General features: G+C 51.1%; 1 protein-coding gene across 8 annotated transcripts in view; it reads right to left on the reverse strand.

Annotated features, from left to right (window-relative positions):
* Positions 1 to 12,123, reverse strand: part of patj (PATJ crumbs cell polarity complex component) — a 72,478-nt gene that overhangs the window by 35,958 nt on the left and 24,397 nt on the right. For 6 of the 8 annotated variants that reach the window (XM_062450679.1, XM_062450680.1, XM_062450682.1 and 3 more), the window contains 9 exons: positions 10,385 to 10,744; positions 9,933 to 10,047; positions 9,662 to 9,731; positions 7,871 to 7,951; positions 7,690 to 7,761; positions 7,363 to 7,540; positions 6,752 to 6,862; positions 6,377 to 6,436; positions 4,677 to 4,785 (listed from right to left, as the gene is read on the reverse strand). In XM_062450679.1, coding sequence (XP_062306663.1) covers positions 4,677 to 4,785; positions 6,377 to 6,436; positions 6,752 to 6,862; positions 7,363 to 7,540; positions 7,690 to 7,761; positions 7,871 to 7,951; positions 9,662 to 9,731; positions 9,933 to 10,047; positions 10,385 to 10,744 — 1,156 coding nt within the window. The remainder of the gene's footprint in view (positions 1 to 4,676; positions 4,786 to 6,376; positions 6,437 to 6,751; positions 6,863 to 7,362; positions 7,541 to 7,689; positions 7,762 to 7,870; positions 7,952 to 9,661; positions 9,732 to 9,932; positions 10,048 to 10,384; positions 10,745 to 12,123) is intronic. The other 2 variants (XM_062450684.1, XM_062450683.1) reach the window with 2 other exon arrangements.

Below are 12,123 nucleotides of genomic sequence, written 5' to 3' on the forward strand. Positions count from 1 at the left end.
CGACCGACACGGATCAAATCCCGGAGCTGGACGACGAACTGAGAAGTGTGAACGACCGAACCAAGCAGTCCCTTCAAAAGTGCAGCCGACCCCAACAGAGATAACACCCGAGCGTTGCCGTCAGAGGACACCCGTGGCCGTGAGCCGACGCAGAAGAACACCAAACGAAACCAGATGAGGGCAGGAGACTCATGAAGTTTAGACAGCGTCGCGAACCCCCCCCCCCCGAAACGGACGGGAAATCGACTGTCAAGAACCTAGATTCATTCCCAGAGGACCCCAGATAGGAAGAGTTTGGCCGTTAATGCAGCACCACGTTAGCTTAGCATACCGCCACCATTGATTTGCTCCCGAGGGAAAGTGCTTCTCAGACAGGTAGACATTCCCCATGTCACACCAGGACTGGAGGTAGAAGCTTTCAACCAGAAGCATCCCCAAAACCAGTCAACGGGAAAATAAATTCCACCACAGTAAAAGGAACACGACAGACGAGTCCATAGCTCATGGAGCTAAAGGCTAGTGGTCTAGCCCTGGAGCCCACATGCAAGTCTCCAACAGACACTACAGTCAGCCAATCTGTCCTGCAAAGAAAGAAACACACGTTAAACACCCGGCCGGACACGTCAGAACTCTTTCAAGAGCCCATGAAGTCTCACAACACTATGACACGACAGCTGTTCGGCTAACGTCGCTTGTTGACGTTTGAAAGTTGCCCCGTGGTATCAAGTACGGCCACGGATACGAGAACTGAAAATGCTCCACCAGCTGGCTCGCTGTGCTCTCTTTATTGTGCTGCTTCTCTCGGGGGCATTGTGGGGGAGAGAGAGGCAGCGTTGTGGGGAGAGAGGCAGCGTTGTTGGGGAGAGAGGCAGCGTTGTTGGGGAGAGAGGCAGCGTTGTTGGGGAGAGAGGCAGCGTTGTTGGGGAGAGAGGCAGCGTTGTTGGGGAGAGAGGCAGCGTTGTTGGGGAGAGAGGCAGCGTTGTTGGGGAGAGAGGCAGCGTTGTTGGGGAGAGAGGCAGCGTTGTTGGGGAGAGAGGCAGGCAGCGTTGAGGTGCTGCAGCCATGGAGCTCCACGCGCCAGCTCTCTGGGCTGTCTGGGAAACGCCTGGGAAGGAAGATGAAGACTCCTATCCACTTCTCGGCTGGACAGCCCCCCCCCCCCCCCCCCCCCCCAATTAGAGTTCACTCAGACCGCAAGTCAACACCGGGAGAATGAGAGGGAGGGATCGCATGGGAGGAGAGGGATGGAGAGAGAGACAGAGGGATGGCGAGAGAGGGAGGGATTTATGGAGAGAGAGAGAGATGGGGAGAGCGAGAGATGGGGAGAGAGGGATGGAGAGAGAGAGATGGGGAGAGAGGGAGGGATGGAGAGAGCGAGATGGGGAGAGAGAGAGATGGGGAGAGAGAGAGATGGGGAGAGAGGGATGGAGAGAGAGAGATGGGAGGAGGGGAGAATGAATGAAGAGGGGTGGAAGGATAGGTTGATGGAAGTGAAGGAGGGAGAAAACTGGACTGTAAGGGGAAAAAGGGAAAGAGAGATGAAGAGAGAGAAAGAGGGAGAGAGAGAAAGAGGGAGAGAGAGACATAGGACAGTGTGTTGATCTCAGCCAGGGAGTCTGGGTGTCTGTGGTTAATTAAGGGTCTAACAGTGATTGAGCAGTCCTGGCGGCTGGGGCTATACATCTCAGCCCAGACACAACCAAACAGAGACCAGAGAACAAAACAGCCATGAGAAAACGGTCAGGCTTAGTGATCTTCCCAGGGGAGGGATGCACTGGTTGCCCATAATGCACTGCCTCAACAGCACATTCATATTTGACAAGTGTACATTTGTTCACCTGTATGACAAAAAAGCCTTTTTTTGTTCAGCCACGAGCATGACTACTGTATGTTAGAGAGTGTTGGTAGAAAGCGAGCTGTGCATTTGTATATTTTCATGTGTAAATATATAACTTGCTGGTGCTTTTTAAGCAAGAATATTTGACTGCAGTGATTAAAGACAAAGAATGAAATTCATGAATGGCCATGTTTCTATAATGTGTGGGGAATATAAACTAGATCAGAAGCAGCTTTCAAAAACACGCAAGCACACACACACACACACACACACCCTCCCCCTCTGCCCACCAGGCTAGTCCCCAAACCATTCACATCACATCAGCTCAGATCACCACACTACCAAGCATTGTTAAAAAAAAAGAAAAGAAAATGGAGACTGTGTGTGTGTGTGTATGTGAGTGTGTGTGAGTGACAGGACCGTATAAAAGGAATAATGATAGTGAGGCTGGCAGCTCCTCATTCATCTGACATCAACATAGACCTCAGGAAGAAAACAGCCCAAACTTGTTTGGATTCCCTCAAATTGCTATTCCTCTGAAGTCGTCTGAAGGCACAGACATCCTCAGCGATTGTTTACGACTCCACTTAAGCTAAATCGTTACTTTCATAATAACAGACATGGAGAATTACTAACTGTACAAACACACACACACACAAAACCACACAGGAGTGAACCGTTCACGCACACACAGAGCATTCGGTACGACCAATCACATGGCTGAATCTGAACACAGACGGCCAAGTATTCTGACCACTTCTCAGGGGTCTATCGAACAAATAAAAAAACACGAAATCACCATGCACATTTTCATGCATCATCGGTGACACAGACCACCACGCACAGACATGTGAGTCATCATGTGCTTCTAACAGGATGTTCCCTACATGCATCAGAGGAGCTGAGTGCTTATCCATGTAGTTTGCGGTGTGTGTGCGTGTGTGTGTGTGCGTGCGTGTGTTTGATGCAGCATCTGAACCAATCTTTTCCAGTGAGCACCAGGCTTGGGGCGAGCTCAGCTAACACTGTAGCAGGGAGCTTGGCTCTTCACTACACTGTGTGTGCGTGTAGGTAGGTGTGTGTGTGTAGTCTCTATTTCACAGCTGTAAAACACTTGGAGGTGCATACATCTTGTTTGCACATAAAATATTTATTTCATGAATACTGTGTGGGTCGGTGAAAGTCTGTGTGTCTGTGTGTGTGTAAGTGTGTGAGAGAGTCTCTCTGTGTGTCTGTGTGAGTGTGTGAGAGAGTCTGTGTGTGTGTGTGTGTGTGTGTGACAGTGTGTGTGTGTGTGTGTAACAGGGGTCCAGCAGGTCTGGGACTTGGCAGAGTGTCTAGATGAGGGTGGTGTAGTGTCACACGGAACAGTAGCCCAACCTGCTGTGTTATCCATTAAACTGATCCTACAGCTGTAACACACACACTCACAGACACAGACACAGACACAGACACACACACACACACACAGACAGGCTGCTCCAAAGGGAAAAAAACAGACACACAATGGATGGCTTGCCTGTACCTTAATCTCTATACCTCCCTCCCCTCTCTCTCTCTCTCTCTCTCTCTCTCTCTCTCTTTACCTTTATTACTCCCATCGCCGTTCTCTCTACCCACCCCGTGCCCTTTCCAGCTCCGCGTCATCCCCCACTCCCTCTCCTCCTCTCATCCCCCTCTCCACTGCAGTCGTTTTTCCCCAGAATCCACAACAGATGGGCCCATTCAGTCAGAGCAGCAGGATGATTCCCCTCAGAGCGTTCGCCAGTTCTGGGATGAGGGCTTACAGGAAGAGGGACATGTCCTGTCTGTGTCTTGGGTCTCTACGGATGTCAAGTAAATCGCTGTATCAAACCAAACCGGGATTACCGCAAAATGTGGGGACTTTTTGGGAATACCATATCTTTCAGGGCTGGGGTTCAGGGCTTACAGGGTACTTACTGTAAGTCGCTCTGGATAAGAGCGTCTGCTAAATGACTAAATGTAAATGTATTCAATCCAACACGCTCGCTCTCTCTTTTTTTCAGTCCGCCATCTCTCTTGATGTCTCTTTCTGTTTTACTTCGTCATTGTCATTTGCTCTCTCATCCCCCTGTCTCTCTCTCCCTACCTCTACCCGACCCCCCCCCCCACTCTCTCTCTCCCCCTTTCACTCTCCCTCTCTTTTGAAAAAGTCTTTATCTCCACAATGGCAGCCATCAGTATTCTACGGAGTCTGTCCCCTGTGGATGACCTCATCATGCTGATCCCAGATCAGGAGGCAGAGTGGCAGCACTTAGCTTGGATTGATCAGAGGGAGAGGGGGAGGGGACGAAGGAGAGAGAGAGAGAGAGAGAGAGAGAGAGAGAGAGGAGGGGATGAAGGGGAGAGGGATGAGTGGAAGGGGAGAGCGGGAGAGATTTGAGGGGGATGAAGAGAGAGGAAGGTGGAGGACGGTAGGGTGATTGCTCACGTAAGTTGGTTTATCAGTGTAGGCGGAAGCTGGCAGGTGTCGGACTGGACTTGGGGGGGGGGGGGGGGGGGGGGGGGGGGGCTGAAGCACAGATGTGCCAGATTCACGTGCGCACACACGCACACACACACACACGGACACACACAGTCTGTGCCAAGACAGATGGCACTTAACGTCTAGGCGGAATCAAGTCCAATGACAGACCTTTGCGTCTGAATCCTGACAGGGACCCTCCCTCCAGCATGAGGAGGAGAGGGAAGGTAGAGACCGGCGGTGTGGTCAGACGGACAGGAGACCCAGAGACCCCCCCCCCCCACACCGGACTACAGAGACAGACCCCCCCCACACACACACACACACACAGGAGGACAGGAAGTGGGGGCTGACCTTTGACCTCCTCCAGCTCCTCCATGTCCTGCTCCTCGTCCACCTGGCTGGGGGGGCGGTAGGGAGGGGGGAGTCTAGTCGGAGGTGGGGGCCCACCCAGTACTGCCTTCTGGTGGTGGTCAGAGAGAGGCGGGGTGGGGGGGGGGGAGAGAGAGAGAGAGAGTTAGACCTTTATAAGACTATAAGACTATAACAGTTCCCAGATCTAGAGGCATGAAGTCATAGGCATAACAGGGCGGAAAACCCTCCAGTTTGAGACCAGAAGAACATGTGACGGGGTAGAGGAAGTAAAAAAAAGTCTAAAGCCCTCCGGTAATACAACAGAGAAACCTGAGTGTCGGGTCGAGTGACTACCTTTGGACTCATTTTATTTCCCATTTCAGACCGTGACAATCTGAACTAGGTGTATTAGCACTTTTAGGACTGGTCATAGTGTGTGTGTGTGTGTTAACAGTGGGTTTCCCTCACAACCTCCTGAAATCCTTGACCCCCCCTCCCCCCTCCCCCCCCCTCCCCCCCTCCTGTGTTTCTGTCCCTCTATTGATCCACAGTGATGGAGTAGCAGAGCTGGGCTGACTCGGTGGGTTAGTTCAGTCAGGGAGGAAGGGTGGAAGGTAGGACGGAATAGAGGAAGGATGGAAGGGAGGACGGAATAGAGGAAGGAAGGATGGAAGGGTGGAAGGTAGGACGGAATAGAGGAAGGATGGAAGGGTGGAAGGTAGGACGGATAGAGGAAGGAAGGATGGAAGGGTGAAAGGAAGGAAACCAGGAAGGGAGGATTGAAGGACGAACGGATGAAAGGAAGGAAGAATGGAACCAACAAAGCAAAGAAGAAAGAAAAGAGTATATCTCTTCATACCATATGCATCTCCATTTCAACCCAGTAGTGTTAATGACCCACATCTGATACAGTATACTTTAATTGAAAACTGCTGGACTTTACTTTATGTCGTCCTCGATCCTCCTGGAGGACATGATGCCGATAAAATCTTTTATTAAAAAGGGCTTAATTAATAGACACCACTCTAATCAAGCTATCCTCCCAAGGGATCCAACTGCTGGTGAGATCTGATTGGCTCCTGTCGATCCGTTGAGATGAGGCCTTCTCCTTAAACATGCCTCTCTCTTTCTCTCCCTCTCTTTCCCCACCTTGGCCTCTCTCTCCCTCCCTCTTACATACATCACAGAACAACAAACACAGATTGATGAGGATAAGCCAATGCCACTTAATAGTATGCAATATATTCAACTAGCCCTCTTCTCCCTCTCCTCTCAGTCTCTCCTCTCTTTCTCTGTCTCTCACTCATCCTCTCTTACCATCCTCGAAGAATGACAGAGGAGAGACCATCTCTCACTCTCTCTCTTCTCAGTCTCCCCTCTGTCAGTCTCCTCTCTCTCAATCTCCTCTCTCCTCTCACTCCCTCTCTCTTATCCGTCTCTCAGCTGGCCTAACAGTGTGTGGGGCGTGTGTGAGGCGTGTGAGTACTGGATGTCTGTATTCTTCCTAGTGCAGGACTCCAGTGAGGATGTCCTCATGTGTGGCGGTCAGCCTGTCTAACACCTCAGGGCAGTGTGGGGCGGTCAGCCTGTCTAACACCTCAGGTCAGTGTGGGGCGGTCAGCCTGTCTAACACCTCAGGGCAATGTGGGGCGGTCAGCCTGTCTAACACCTCAGGGCAGTGTGGCTGTCTGGTTGCTTACCGGCATGGCTTTCTTCTTTGCCTTGTGTTTGATGTAACTGGGTGCTGTTAGAGACACAGGCTGAGGGCAGACACACACACAAACACGCACGCACGCGCATGCACAGACAGACAGGGACAGAGAAGGGGTGTGTAACGATATTCATTGTAAGATAAAAGATACCAATCACCAACCCGAAACAACAAAGTGGAAACAAATCTAGTCTACATCGAGCAGGGAGCCAGGTGTGTGAGGAGATAACCAAAGTGTGTGCGTGTGCACGTGCTTCTCCTGGAGTGTGTGCGTGTCCCTCGGTATATGCCTGTGAGTCGGAGTCCCTTGGCTCGGAGTCCCGTGTGTGTGTCCCATGTTGTGTGTGCGTGTGTGTGTGCTCACCCGTGGGGTAGCAGACAGACTCTGCACGACGAACACCACAGGACTGGGTGCTGCCTTGATGGCCTGGACTGCATCCTCATGACTGGCACTCTGGAGATCCACACCGGATACCTGCAAGAGAGGGGGATGGAGGGAGGGAGACAGAGAGACAGAGTGAGAAAATGAGAAAAAGAGAGAGGGAGAGGGGGTGGAGAGAGAGAGGGAGTGAGAACCTGTTACTACTAGCCTGGTACTTCTAGCCTGGTACTACTAGCCTGGTACTTCTAGCCTGGTACTACTAGCCTGGTACTTCTAGCCTGGTACTACTAGCCTGGTACTTCTAGCCTGGTACTACTAGCCTGGTACTACTAGCCTGGTACTACTAGCCTGGTACTTTTAGCCTGGTACTACAAGCCTGGTACTACTAGCCTGGTACTACTAGCCTGGTACTACTAGCCTGGTACTACAAGCCTGGTACTACTAGCCTGGTACTACTAGCCTGGTACTTTTAGCCTGGTACTACTAGCCTGGTACTACTAGCCTGGTACTACAAGCCTGGTACTACTAGCCTGGTACTACTAGCCTGGTACTACTAGCCTGGTACTACAAGCAGGCTGAGGGTGGGTGCTCACCTGCAGGATCTTGTCCCCAGTCTTGAGAGCATGTGTGCGCCCGGCTGGGCTGTCAGGCAGCACATGCTTGATGAAGATGCCCTTCAGCTCCTCCCCGTTACGCAGGCGCTTGATGACGCTGCGCCCGCCCACGATGCTGATGCCCAATGACTCTCCCGACTCCTGCCACACCTCCACTCTGCAGGCACACGCACACACACACACAGAGTAATGAGAATAGACAAACAAGCACTTATATCATTATAGAAGAGTACTAGTAGAATACTAGTAGAATATTCAGTGACAGATAAACACATGCGACATGTGTGTCATCTCCAGCATCCTGACCTCCGTGGGGGTCCCCAGTGGCTGAAGGTCGGGGTTTCTTCTCCCTCTCCCTCCTCCCTCTCTGGTAGGTCACTACGAGTGGACACACACACACACTTAGGATATGCCTTATTCTTACCTAAAGTTTACCCAGAGAGATCCAGAACAATGTTGTTATGGATTTGTGATGTCATCCTCCTACCTCTGGTCTCCTCTGATTGGTGGAGCTGCTCCACCCTGGCTCCTCCTCTTCCTCTTTTCGGTGTCGATCACACGCACAGACCTGACCAACAAAACCCACTCTTTATGGTCTACGTCATCATATGATTTGTAAGTAAATAATAAGATACTATAAACAACAGCTTTCCGTTTAGCAGTTTTATCCCAGCGGTTTTATTCCGTTCCGCCTCACTTAGGTTTCACTACCTGCCTTAGAAACAGTCTCGCAAACAACACGCTGCTTAATGGCAGTTCTCCTTCTATAGGTTAAGTCGGTGTGATTCCGAGACCGGATTGGATGTCAGGCCCACTCAGCCAATCACAAGCCTTTGATCTGTTGGACAGCCTCAGAGTCGGGGGGGGGGACAAAAAGGGCTTCTGTGATTACGTTCTTAAAAGCCTTGTCCCAGCTCTATTTCCTCTGGGTCTATTTCACAGCTCTCAGGTACATGAACACTTTCCAGAGGCACAAAGAGAGCTGATGGGCTTGTTTGCTATTCACGCCCAACAACAGAGAGGGAGAGAGAGACTTGTTTAACATGGATTGAAGGACCAGAAGGCAGTGGGGGTGATGAAGAGGAGTTGATAGAGAACGGAGTGGGAGGGGGGGTTGAAAAAGCGAGGGCATCTCAGAGCAGTGCATCACCTTTCTGACTGGAGTCGGGAAACTTATCCTTGGGATTCCTGAATAGCTTAAGCATTGAGAATGTGATGCTAACAGTCTCAAGTACTGAATACTGAACCTGTATATAGTATCCTGACACTGTGTCTGAAGTATATGGCTACTCTGCAGTCTCTATGTAGTATACTGATACTATGTATGCAGTATATTAATACTCTGTATGTAGTATACTGATACTATGTATGTAGTATACTGATACTATGTATGTAGTATATTAATACTCTGTATGCAGTATACTGATACTATGTATGTAGTATACTGATACTATGTATGCAGTGTTAGAGATTGAAGTCTTTTAATATAGGCTGAACAAGTATTGTACAAGGTCTCACGCAAAAGACCTTGCTAACTTGTATCACCAGGGTGTTTGTTGTTGTGTGGGGCTCTGTGTGAGTAACTGTGTGTATGTGTGTTTTACTGTGCAGGTGTGTGTATGTGTGTATAAGCGTGCTACCCTTGCTTCTTGTGTTCTCGCTGCACAGTCGTTGTGTGTGTCGTCACTTCACAGGAAACAGGTCTCCCACCCTCTCCAAACCCCTCGAAATGAAAGCTAGCACCGTATGTGTGTGTGTGTGTGTGTTTGTGTGAGAGACCTTCCTCTCTGATCGCTTTCTTTCATCCTAGCTGGCACAAACACACAAGCGCGCTGACACACACTCGGGGTTTACAACCGCAGTGCTAAGGAAGCAGTCACATCTGAGTGTGTGTGTGTGTGTGTGCGTGCGTGTGAGAGGGTTGTCTTCATTACCCCCTCTGTCCAGCAGAGGGAGCTGCAGGCCCACAAGAGGGCCACTTCACCCACACGATGGAGATCAGAGTGTTCTGCTATGTGGAAAGAAAACCTCTGAACTGAATGACGGCTTGTTCCAAGTCGACTCCCATAGATAATATTTCAGGCTTTGAATGAATACGGAGCAAATTGGATACAAATGTATTTGATGTACTTGATATACCATGAAGCTGTTAAAAGTTGGATTGGCCTGTGCGTGTATGCGTGCGTGTGTGTATAGGTGGGTATGTGTATGTGTGTATACTCTATATGGGTAGGTGTGTGTATTTGTGTATCTCTGTGTGTGTGTGTGTGGTACTGACTCTGTGTCTGTGTCAGTCAAGGTGAGTTCTGAGTCAGCCTCGCTGTCTGCCCAGGAATCCAGTGATTGTCCTGTGGACACACACACACACACCCAGAGGGTCAAATAACAATGCTCACTAGGTCTGACCGTATAGACACACACACAAACACACTACCACACATACACACAGTGACTCAAATAGCAAATATATGACTCACATGCTGAACTGTAAATACATACACACACACATACTTTAGATGAAGTACATACACACACACACCAAGCCTCACCAAGGGAAAGCTGACCAACTGGCATTCTGGGTTCTGGGCCTGGTCTCTGAATCTCATCCACAACACTTCCTGTTTGAGCTATGTCCTCGTCGTCATCCTCCTGTCGCTCTCCAGCCTATCAGGAGAGAGGGACATCAATCAGACGTCTGTGACCTCATCCCCCTCACAATCAGCAGGGTGACAGCATGGTCCTAGCTACAGCATAGCCGCTGGCTCAATACCTGTTGATTTCAAAGCAAACATACACCCTTCTCTCTCTTTTATCTGCAACTTGCTTGAAATGAAAATGGGCCTAATGTAATGTCTTCATTAAAACGAGCGTTCCTCTGGTAGTTGCTTAGAGCTATAAAGGGATTTGGGGGCCTCTGTGATACATTCATACACACTCTTTCTGAGTGAGATCCAAGTACCATGAAGCCATGGGGCTTCTTTAAACCAGAGGTCAGACAGACCTGTTCAGCTGGCGGTGGGAGGCTGGAGGAGGAGTCCAGGCGCTTCCATTCTTCCCAGGATGGAGGCATCTTTCCGGGGTAGGACGCCACCGCTTCCCCCTCCCCCACCTCCACCTCCCTCTCTGCCAACTCCTCCTCATCCTCCTCATCCACAGCCATCTCTCGCTCCTGGAGGGGGAGGGTGGGGGTGTGGGCGGGGGTGCGTGAGGGGGTCAGCGTGGGGGTGGGGTGGAGGAGGGCGTTGGTGAGAGGTGAGGCGTAGCGAGGGAGGCCTCCGTCCAGGATGAGCTCTGGCTCCTCCTCCTCCTCCTCCTCCTCCTGCCGCAGGTCCTCCGGGAGGATGGAGCCGTCGCCGAAGCCCTGTAGAAACACACACACACACACACATTCAGATGAGTGCATCAAGCCAGTTTCTCAACAGCATGTGAACAACAGGAAGTCTTTAAACACCTCGGCTAATCACCTTGGCGTCCGGTGGACTAAAAAACCTCAAATCGCTCCAACTCCATCCGAACAGTATGAAGATGTAGACTGGTGTCTCAGGGCTGCACTCAGACAGATTGCACTTATCTTAATATTATACCTGTTACACCGCGTTCCCTCCTAAGGAGTCAGTGGCGACTAAGAGCAGTCCATACCACAGCCCTGCGCTCTGACTTATAGACAACTATAATCAAGGTAAGTGGCTTATCATAGCAAAGTGGAGTGCTTATAAATTAACTGCATTTTTAAGAGGTGCTTTCACAAGCACCGCTGTGTGTGTGTAGGTGTGTGTGTGTGTGTAGGGGTGTGTGTGTGTAGGTGTGTGTGTGTAGGTGTGTAGGTGTGTGTGTGTAGGTGTGTGTGCGTAGGTGTGTGTGTTAGGCGCTTCGACATCGACCTTGTCCGGGCCACCTGACTTCCTACGTGTGACCTCTGGAACTTTATGACCCGTTCCCTGTGAGAATGGGGCTTTGTCAGAGTGGGCTGTCGCCGCGGATGACGGCTGGATCGCTTTATCGTCCTCATCCCAGCCTTCTGATGTGTGACAAATGGCTTTGGTGTTGAGGGGCGGCATATAAAGCAGGACAAGAGGTGAGGGCGTGCGTGTGTGTGTGTGTGGAATCGGCGCACACATCTTGAGGTCTTAATAGCGTGGGAGAAGCACGCGCAGCTACACGCGGCTGATCGCGGGGCGGTCGGGCAGAAGTCCAAGCGAGCGTGTGGTTGCGTGCGTGCGAGCCCTCCCAACACACACTCGCGCACACACACACACACACACTGTGCCTAGGCTGCAGCCCAGGGAGAGTCTGAGGCCGGCGCTGGGGTCCTCAGGAGCGCGCTTGTCCTCAGAACACAGTCATCCCCGACGCACTTAAAGAAACGGCCCCCCCCCCCACGAGCTGAGAGCGCACTTTTACACGTCCTGACCGCCGTGCCGACTCAGCGCTTTCCTCCCTGAGAGGGGAGGGTGGTGGTGGGGGGCACAAGACGAAAGGAGAAGAAGAGAGCGTTCTCTCTCTCCCCCCCCCCCCCCCCCCCCCCCCGCACACACAAGCCCCGACCCCTTCGCCAATTTACGGTGAAAAATGAGCACGAGTCGAAAATCTTAATGGGACAATTAGTCTCGTTTTTGGTAGATTTACGGCAGCCACTTGGAGCCCTGCTCTGACGTTACATCCTCGCTCCAATCCAAGGGTACACAACGCAGGTTGAACTGAGGAGAGAGGGATGGAGAGAGAGATGGAGAGAGAGATGGA

Source organism: Osmerus eperlanus, chromosome 24 (genome assembly GCF_963692335.1).
Source record: "Osmerus eperlanus chromosome 24, fOsmEpe2.1, whole genome shotgun sequence".
NCBI lineage: Eukaryota > Metazoa > Chordata > Actinopteri > Osmeriformes > Osmeridae > Osmerus > Osmerus eperlanus.